This window comes from Mastacembelus armatus, chromosome 11, assembly GCF_900324485.2.
Source record: "Mastacembelus armatus chromosome 11, fMasArm1.2, whole genome shotgun sequence".
NCBI classification, from domain to species: Eukaryota; Metazoa; Chordata; class Actinopteri; order Synbranchiformes; family Mastacembelidae; genus Mastacembelus; species Mastacembelus armatus.
This window is the reverse complement of record NC_046643.1, coordinates 3360738-3371078: the sequence shown is the minus strand read 5'-3', so window position 1 is coordinate 3371078 and position 10341 is coordinate 3360738. Positions and strand designations below refer to the sequence as shown.

At 40.5% G+C, this 10341-nt stretch overlaps 2 protein-coding genes across 2 annotated transcripts in view; one reads left to right on the top strand and one right to left on the bottom strand.

Moving 5' to 3' along the window:
* Nucleotides 1–503: 503 nt before the first annotated feature.
* On the bottom strand, nucleotides 504–7231 carry sf3a3 (splicing factor 3a, subunit 3). The gene is made up of 17 exons (XM_026301090.1): nucleotides 7005–7231; nucleotides 6839–6886; nucleotides 6525–6577; nucleotides 6271–6376; nucleotides 6113–6185; nucleotides 5180–5271; nucleotides 5011–5093; nucleotides 3912–4050; nucleotides 3701–3769; nucleotides 3126–3193; nucleotides 2279–2386; nucleotides 2111–2180; nucleotides 1848–2012; nucleotides 1285–1395; nucleotides 1020–1110; nucleotides 874–929; nucleotides 504–799 (listed from the first exon to the last, which is right to left on the bottom strand). Exons 1-17 carry the CDS (start codon nucleotides 7098–7100, stop codon nucleotides 722–724), a joined length of 1506 nt encoding a protein of 501 aa, XP_026156875.1. The 5' UTR covers nucleotides 7101–7231; the 3' UTR covers nucleotides 504–721.
* A 2217-nt stretch (nucleotides 7232–9448) lies between these two features.
* LOC113127002 (ubiquitin-conjugating enzyme E2 E2-like) overlaps nucleotides 9449–10341 on the top strand; it is a 57066-nt gene continuing 56173 nt past the window's right edge. The window contains exon 1 of the mRNA XM_026301196.1: nucleotides 9449–9581. The gene's annotated coding sequence lies outside the window, so the exon portion shown is untranslated. The remainder of the gene's footprint in view (nucleotides 9582–10341) is intronic.

Genomic DNA, 10341 nt, shown 5'->3' with positions numbered 1-10341 from the left:
ATTTTTGTTTTTTGCTGAATAATTGTATGTCAATTAAAGATTGGATTTTTCTCTTTTTTTGGATGTCCAAGATAAAGTTCTTTAGGGAATAAGAAAGCTTATTTTATCTTGTCTCAATCGCATATTTAGCAGCCTCCAATAATGGAGGCTAGTGATGGTAGAAAACACTAAAAAAAAGTTGACTTTTCTGTCGTATGAAATGGAAAAAGTAGAAGCTGGATATTATAGAATACAGGATCAAGGCTCAAGGGCTCACACATGCTATATATATATATATATATACACATGCATATACATGCTAGATATAACTATCAATATTTGAATTTATTGTCTTAGTGTTTAAATCATCTTGATGAGACATTATGAGAGTTAAAACATGCCTACAAGTCAATGGCACCAATAAATCAAGCACACTCAGAGGTCTGTCTCAGCAGAGCCACTGTAAATCCTGAACAGTCATAATAAACCCTGTCCCAGTAGAAAAACAAGCAGTGACAAATATGCCATGTCAAAAGTTTTAAATTTAAATTTTATTATCATGACCAATAATTGCCACATTACAAAGTTCTCAAATGAGGAATGAGGGTGAGACCCAGTGTGTAAAACATCACTATTTAAAAACAAAAACAAACAGAAATGAAATGAGTGGTGAAAAGATATTAAATTTTAGATGACACTTTTTAGAAGTTATATCTCTACAATTCCTGCTTCACTCATTCATCTACAGCAAGCCTTGTCTCTTCAGATCCTCGTAGGTCTTCTTGTTCACCACGTTTCCACTTGAGTCCTCGTACTCTTCCTATAAAACACAAGCAATAAGCATATACACTGAAGCATTATTCCCCTACCCTGGCTCCATCAGTGTGGACTCACCTCTGTGTCTGGCTGCCACCGCTCCGATGCCTTCTGGGACTTCAGTTTCGCCCACACTGGAGTGAGAAACACACAAACAGCTTATTTCAGAAAACTTCCAAAATTCTATAAAATCACGACATTCACAAGCTCCAGCCAAGACTTACAAGAGACAGCGTCCTCGATCTGTGTGACGTTGGCGAAGTGAGCAGTGTTGGGGATTCCAAGACATCGCATTCCATGGGCGTGCCTCCATTCCTGGCAAACATGAAACAAAATAGAGGTTGTACACTGTAACATTTCCTGTCACAAGCGCTGCAATATGTCTACCATTTCTTTATGTCGTTCTATAAAACTGTGTAAAAACTCTTGGATGACCTAAGGATGGTTACAGAATAAGTGCAACAGTGAACCCTCAATAAAACAACATACCGCAAAGTGTCTCTGGAAGGCTTTGGGTCCTCTGTAAGTGTAGTTTCCACAGATCTCACAGTTGTAGTTGATGTTCAGCCCATGGAGTTTATAGAGCCAGTATGGAATTGGCTGAAGGGAATAAAACAGCAGTCAGCAAGCATGGCCAAAATAGTAAAAACCCAATAGCACAAAAGCAGAGCAGTGTAAGATTAAGGTTTTGCAGTTCTACTTGATGCAGCAGTCTCAGATTTCCTGACTTTTACTCCTTGGTATGGGTCAGCAGGCAGAAAACACTGGCTTCTACCCATCCAATAATGCAGCAACCAGCATTTATTCATTATAGACTTGGTCTGGTAAATGCAGACAACATTCAAACATCTCACCCCAGACTGTAAAGAAGACTTCCTGTTATTAATTGAAGGCCACCCTAATGACATCACTGTGACATCCTCAAGATTCTCAGCTGCACTAACATTATACTGTATATGAAACTGTTTTCACAGGCTGTGTAAAATCTGTGAAGTGGTGAATTTGTCTTGGTACAGGAGAACTGATGAATCTGTACACAAATGAAGCCTCACCTTGCCATCCCAGCCCAGCGGCAGGTTCTTGGGGTTGTAGATGATCTCATTGTCTTCATCTTCGCTCTCACTCTCACTCAGCTGCTCTTCCTCCTCCTCCTCACGTTCCTCTCCGGTCCGTGCCTGCTTCCTCTGTACGTTCTCGTGAGTCAGCTGACGTTGCTCCTGTAACCACCGACCGTGTTTATCATCAAACTAGTCCATAGTTGGTCAAAATGTTGCCTCTAACCTTTCATATGCGTGCAACCTAAAGATATACCCACCCCTAGGATCTCTACATATTCGTAGACCTGAGCCTCCAGGAAGCCAATTTCCTTGTTACGCTCTGTGTCTCTGCAAAAGAGATGGATGGAAATTTTGATGAATTATATAATGTGCACTATAATAAGTCACTATCTGCACTAGACTGATTTTTTTAAACAACCACTTACTTTTTAGGGCCTTTGGCTTTGGGGTTTTTGGCAAACAGTGATGGGTCCAGTGATTCCAAGGATTTGCCTTTAGTGCTGAAGAGTCTCTGTGCTCTTTCCTCCAGAGTCCTGCACAACGTACATATAAATTAACATGTCTAGGGTAGGCTGTCTTCAATGTGTGACATTCTCTAAATTGTTTCTTGTGATTTATTAACCCCTAGAAGTCTAGGCCTATTTTCTATCTATCTATTGATCATGCCAGCATGACAGTAAACTCCTAAGACAAACTCCCATTCTGAGTCCCAGGCTGCAGTGAGAATGAATGATGTCCACAAGCTGTACCTAATGACAGCTTTGTGTTTGACGTGTTCAGCACTGTTTTCTTTAGACCATACTAGCTCAGGAGCAGGGACATCTTTGGGATCAGGAACTACAACATGGGAACTATAGAGTATATATAATGATGAACAGAAAACATATTTGATTTGCACTTGAAATTTTTAGTTTGGCTCAAATCCCATCCACCAACATGGAGGGGAGTGGTGTAAGACCTAAAATGCACCGAGCCATCTGTGGGTTATCGACATGTGGTGGCTTCACTTCTAGGAGCTATCAAAAAAAAAAAAAAAAAAAAAAATCACAGTAGCACAAACCCAGCCAACCAATCAATTCTCTAGAGAAGACACACAGACTAATTCTTTTCGAATAATCAATACAGACAATTTTGATCATCTATCCCGTCAGTTATTAAGTAAAACTGCCAAACCCCTACTGGTGTACACAGCTCAAAAGTTTCGAAAGATTTTTCTGTTTTCTGTCACTGAAAAAAATGAATGTTGCTGCATTTCACAGCAAATATGTTCACCCTCCACACTTCAGTCCTAACGCCATGAGAGCAGACTTCAACCTGTCCAGACCCAAGGAGGCTAACTCCTGCATGAAAGAGGAAAAATAACCATGAGTAAAGGCAAGAATGAGCATCAGCCATAGTATCACCCTATTCTCCACACTATAAGTCACTGTTTTTTTTACTCCTCTGGCTTGTTCTGCAACTTACACAGCAAAATGATTTATATATTTACAGTAATTTTGTTGAGTAGTCACTAGAGTTAGATGTCACCCTTGACTCAACTGAAGATAATATTGTACCACTGAAAAAGTAAAAACATTTATGTTCAAGCTAAACTCTAACTCCTAGTGTAGCACAAGTGAAAATGCTGCCCAAAAGAAAGAATTATATTGCAGACGTCAAAGTGCAGGTAATAAAGTCTGCAGCTGAAACACAGTTTGGAGGGAGTGTCATCATTCAAGCGACTTATATTTTTTTCAGTTAAACAAGGCTGTTTTTGCAAAACGTGACTTATACTCCGGTGTGACTTATAGCCCGGAAAATACAGTAAATAATAAATCTTCTAGCATAAGCACATGAATTTTTTTTACCTCCCAAGAAGAAAAGGCAGAAAGGTCCAGATGAGCTCCAGCATGGGTCAAGGCACTACTTGTCTCTTTCTACAGTCCAAAGAACCAGTAAAGAAAAAGAAAAAAACAAAACACCAAAGCAAAAACAAAAAACAAAATATGAGGTCAGACAAGGCAAATAACTATAACCAGATCCAGAATCACATATGAAGATGATGTCAGGAAAACTTACAGGCCAGCCTGGAAAGGTCCCATTGTCCCACTTTTTCTCAAAGTCAGACAGCACTTTGCCATACAGATCATTCTGGTCCAGCAGAGGCTTGACTCTGTCTGTGTAGTCCTGCAGGTACTCCAGCAGCATCTCCAGATATCTGCAAGGTAGACACCACAACACAGGTTCATTCATGCAGAGTTTTTCAGGTTTGCAAAATTCAATTTAAGATTTTTTAAGGCCTTTTTAATGGAAAATAAATTAAATGTCAATTTTCAGTCCAATACCACCAATAGTATAAAGAATAATAGTATGAAGTACAAAATACATGCATGAATTTCTTTTCCTATTTTCTGACATTAAGAGTGTATAATATTCAACATTAAACAACGTGCAATATGAACTGTACATAAGAGTATACACGTAAGGTAGAACATAAAAGTGTGATCCTTGTATGAGCGAGAGAGAATACATGAGCATGGCAGGTATGAAAAGACAGCTACTACATTTTGAAATATGCTGCCCTGGATGCCATCTCATCATCAGTCTTCAAATGTACTTTTTTACTCACTGCATTTATTTGATAGCAAAATCTAATCAAAAACAAATCACCTAGTATTAAACAAATGTATGTTTACGAATTAGGCTAACGTACACAAAGTGCATTGTTACTGATGCTATCAGCAGTGTGCTACTATTAGTAGTGATATTTCTGACTGTGCTGAAGAGCGCTTACAGTACTGCATCAGGAGTGTGCTGCTTTGTACTTCTCATGTACAATTGCAATGCTGTAATCCTCAAAGTCCAAAATTTAATAGATTTATGCCATAAAGTACAATTAGCCTCACAGTGCTTCTGTGCTCCTGGCCTTACCCAGTAGTACTGTAATACTGTGGAGTATCCTGCCATGATGACTACATGACACACTTGCTAGCTAGGTAGTAAGCTAGCAGCAGTTGTAATTTAGGACTTTTTAGACTTTTAGAGGCTTTTTTGAGAGAACTAAATTGAATGCTTTTTGAGACATTTTAAGACGTGGACACCTTGTCATGGCCAAGAGGCGTTCATATTCTTCCGTTATCAGCAGTTGGTTCTGATGGAATAAGAATGATAAACCTACTTTTTGTACTCTGCATTTTTCCTGTCCTTTGGGATGTCAAACAGCTGGTCGAATGAAGACAGGTAAGTGATATACTCCAGTTTCTGCAAAAAGACACACAGCACAGGCATTAGTTTAAAAACGAAGGTTCAGTTTGGTGGTAAAGAATAAAAGATTAAAGGATCCTCACCTCAACTCCCTTCAAGTTGATGTACTTCAAGTAGCAGTCGTGAAGATCCAGGTAGCGGCCATATCCTTCCTCATCAGTAAACTCCACCAGGTCTGTGGAGGAGACACAGATTTCCCTCAATCACACATTACAGATGTGGAAACACTGTGATACATCCAGATCTGTGTGTCAGCCAGCCATGGTGTCGGTCATAACATTCACTTTTAACCACGGTAGAGCCTCCGAATGTCATGGGTTATACAGATACTGAATGTGCAGCTGATTCAATCTGAAAATGGAAATACTGGGATACTTTGCTACGGCACTACACTATTCTCAAGTTGATTTAGTTTGCTTTAATTATCTTTAAGAAGTGCGTGGAATCTGACTGGAGTCCACAAACACCTGTGAAATTCACACTACAAGTCAGGACAAAAAACATGTTATGAAGCCAGAGGAACTCTCATTAGAGCTCTGTGTAAAGTTGAAGCCCTTTCATAGCCTGTACATATGTTATGGGTCACTGTCCTGTTGAAGAACAAATACTGATAGCATTTATGCAAACCAGATTCAATGATGTTGTAGTAGCCATGCTGGTTATGTGTGCTTTGCATTCTGAATGTCAGCAACAGTATCATTAGCAAATCATGCAGACATTATTTGTTCTACTTCTCTGTCTCAATAACCAACAATCTGAAATTTGGACTCAACAGACCACAGTGCAGATTTCCATGATGCACTTGAATGGCTACACTGACAGCCCTTCTCATTTCATGTGAACTCTCTCACTGCCTTAACAGACTGAGCTGATAAACCTTTTGTCAAAGCCCATTAATCTGGAAATACCAACGTAAGGCACTGATAAAAACAGACTGGTGAAAGTTGTGTTGTGACACAGAACATTTAAGGATAATCTGTCAGGCTGTTCTCTTGTTACATTGTAAGGAGACTTACTCTGAGCCTCTTCGCTGGGGTTGTCTCTGGCCTTCATCAGCTCCTCAAACTCTACAGACATGGGAATGGAAATCTACAAGTACAAACAGCATCATTTTTAATGTTCAGTTCCAACAGGTTTACACAGTACAATTTGGCAATTTACACACATCAGCTACCTCATTTGGGTGCTTTCTGTGAAATTCTTTGATTTGTTTCAGTCTGTTGTAGAACTCTGCAAATTCATTTGGTCCTGAAATGGCAGCAAGTTCGTCCCTCCTCATTCTGTTGATAAGAAACACCAAAATATAATTGTGATCCTTCAATAACTGATGTGTTTTAAAGAGTGAACCTTCTTACACATCTGGATATGAGTTAAGCCAGGTGTAGACACTGTACACTGAAACAGACTGGTGACTTAAAAAAAACACACCCATCTTTGTCTTCATAGGAGTCTCTGAGATTTGCGCTCACTTCCATGTATCTCTGTCAAACATATAAAAGAAAAACATAAACGCAAACATCAGTCTGTATGTTTTTTTGTCAACAGTAACAATGGATGCAGTCTGCACAACAATTACTGTTCCAAATTACAGTTTCTTCATCAGGTTACCAATGCCCCTACGAATGACACTGGCAACCTGTTAAGTAACAAACGTTTATTGTAGCTCAACTGTTTGCTACCTTCTTCAGATTACAGCCAATACTAACTTTGGTCTTTTTTAACAAATCGAAATCTTTGCTTACATCCAACATCGCTCTTGTTCGATGGTCAGAGTTAATCTGTTCTCGCAGCTGTAATAAAAAACAAATAGGATACATGTAAATCACAGCTTTGACTGAAATTTGTTTTTCGTGTCTGTATTATTTGGTTAGCAATATCGCTAAAGCTAGCAGAAAGAGGCCATCTTACCGTAGACTTTTTGTGTAACATTTCTTTAGTTTTAGCATCCATTAGCCTTTCTTTCTCTTCGTGATAGCGACGCTGTTGCTCTAAAATACTCTCCATTGTTTCTAAAAGTGTTCACAGTTCACAGCCCGCAAAATAAGACTAAGTACCCAGACAAAGAATGAACAAGTAACCCCCGCCGTTTCCGCTACGTTTGTTTTCAATGGCGCATGTTGAGCAACTGAAGTCCGTCACTGTACTCCGCGTACAGAAACATCAACGACGCGAAAAGGTTCCGCAGTTGGCAAGTGCCAGACGGATGTGGACAAATGCAGGCACAACGTTTTGAGATACATATTGTGATGAGCTGCAAAAAATCAAATCATGACACAATTCACAAGGTCAGTCACTTAACTCATTTATAATCACATATATAGGGGTCTAATCATATTTCTTTCTCCCAATATTTTACATTTTACATATTAATAATGTGACAAATGTCAATTACTGGCCCTTTGCCCAGTTCATCAAACAAACATCACTAACAGCTCCATTGTTGTAATAGGGCGCCGTGCATCTAAGTCCCTGAACAATATACCATCCACACCATATTGCTTTTGATCTTAATACACACTTTTCATAAAATGTCGGCTGAACCCGCGCATTATTCGTCTCTTTTCACTTTCTTTGTAGTCTTCACTCTCATCAAAGCCTGCCATAATGCTTGAGCACACAGTTTGCGCGCACTCGCGAGGGAGCGCGCACGGAGACGGACTGATACTTCAAGTTTCTGCAAAAAAGGAAAAGACCGGAAATGAGGCGTTCTGTGAAAAAATAAAAGAGTTGTTAAACGTTTTATTTAAAAACTCTGGACTGGGATGTGTTTTATGTTTTCATGATAGAATGTTTGGAAAAAATCCAAAATCCAATCCAAAAAATGTACATTATCGCTGCCACAGATTTTTAGTTTGAATTTTAATAATGATTTATTGTGTGGGCAGCATCATGGTGCTGCATTGAGTGGTTAGCATTGTTGCCTCACAGCAAAAAGGTCCTGGTTCGCAACCCGGCCTTTCTGTATGGAGTCCCTGTGCATGGGTTTACTCTGGGTACTCCGGTTTCCTCCCACAGTTAAAAAACATGCATGCTAGGCTGATTGGTGACTCTAATTTGCCCATAAGAGTGAGTGTGAGTGTGAGTGTGTGTGGTGTGTGTCTATATGTGGCCCTGTGATGGACTGGTGACCTGTCCAGGGTGTACCCCTGCCTCGATTTCAGCTGTGACATTCAGGTGGTAGGGTCAGAATTTGGTGTGAACAACATGAAAGCATGGATCCATTCTGCCTTGTATTAACAGTTCATTCTGGTGGTGGTGTAACGGTGTGGGGGATATTTTCCTGGCACATTTTGGGCCCCTTAATATCAATTGAGCATAGTTTAAACACCACAGCCTACCCGGGTATTGTTGCTGACCATGTCCATCCTTTCATGACCACAGTGTACCCATCTTCTGATGGCTACTTCCATCAGGATAATGCACCATGTCACAAAGCTCAGATTATCTAAAAACTGGTTTCTTGAGCATGACAGTGAGTTCACTGTACTCCAAATGCCTCCACAGTCACCAGATCTCAAACCAATAAAGCATGTGTTAAAATAACAAACTAAAGCAAATAATGAATTAACAAAATGGAAATCAGGGCAGCACAGTGGCTTGGTGGTTAGTAAAAACATGTATGTTAGGTTGATTGGTGACTCTAAATTGCCCATAGGAGTGAGTGTGAGTGTGTGAGGTTGTTTGTCTCTATGTGGCCCTGTGATGGACTGGTGACCTGTCCAGGATGTACCCCTGCCTTTCACCCAAAGAGAGCTGGGATAGGCTCCGGCAGATTCCCATGACCCTAAAGAGGAATAAGATGTATAGATAATGGATGGAAAGACCATTACTAACCCTTAATGGTAAGCAGATCTGAAGATCATCATAGCAGTTAAAGCATATGTTATGTTTTGATAGATGGATTGATGGATTTTGCTTGACGTAGGAGTGAATGTGAGTGTGTGTGGTTGTTTGTCTCTATGTGGCCCTGTGATGGACTGGTGACCTGTCCAGGTTGCACCCCTGCCTTTCACCCAGAGAGCTTTACTGGAATAAGCAGGTATAGATAATGGATGGATGGATGAATGTGTACAGATAGTAGATGGATGGTTGGGAATCAAAACCTTTGGTGCGTTATATTAATTGCAGTGAGCGGGCATAGATAATGAATGGATGGACATTATACATATTTGCAATGTGCAAACATATCCATCTCCTCTTACGTAGAGCCCGATATAATATGCAGTATTATTACTGACATACCTCACTATCGTTTATCTAGAAAAACAAACCAAAAACGTGAAATGCTCAATTGGGCTTTTATTTTGGCAGCTAAAACAGGAAATGGCGCTTGTAGCCACGGTTACCCTGACAGCCACATTCTCCAGCAGTCAGTCAAAGCAACGGACGGAAAGCAGCGGACAGTCAGCGTTACGGATTACGACCTATACAGTGGACATTATTACACATTTCTCCTGCCGCCGTGCGTCCAGCCCGCTTAGAAAGGTGAGTCGCCCATTTTCTTCTACAAAAATACAAGTCTCCAAATCGAATGGAGGTTTATTACGTTATCTCCTAGAGGGAGGGGGCGGTGGTTGGCGAAGAGAGGGGGCATCCATTCCATCTTTTGTGCAGGAGCAGATTGGCAGTGGTCGTTGCTGGAGGGCTTTGACTAGGTGTGCTGTTCAGCTTTATCCTGTTCTAACAGGACCTTCAAACAGACGTAGCTTATCATACCGGGACTACGTTGCTGGTAACTCTTTACAGATAGCAAGTAAGCCAGGACACCGGGGGCGGTGAGTGCTGGGGGTCAACGTTAGCACGATATGTGTCTTTGGGTCGTTTCCAGCAGAGGGTGCGTACCCCCAAACTTCGTACATAATATCAGTCAATTTGAACCTGCTCCCATTAAACCTGTCCGTATAGTACACGGGGATGACGTAAAAGAATTTAAAAAGCATTAGCGTCCACTGTTTAATTCGATGGATGCCCATTGCATCAAACTGCACTTCAGTTCAATAAAATGTAAATCTGCAGGTAGTCACACTTTTCCAGAGTTACTATGCAAACCAAAGTTGTTGCTACGTTTACTCGAAAGTCTGTTCATTCAGAAAAGCTTTAAAGTGAAATAAATGTTACGTGTTTGCCAAAAGCAGGCAGCATTTGGTTAGCAATCAGATATCTGAAGGAAATCTGACATGTTTGCCTGCTGGCATAAAAGCATGGAATGACTGGGAACTGTGGCATCTCTCCAGGGTGTGAGTTT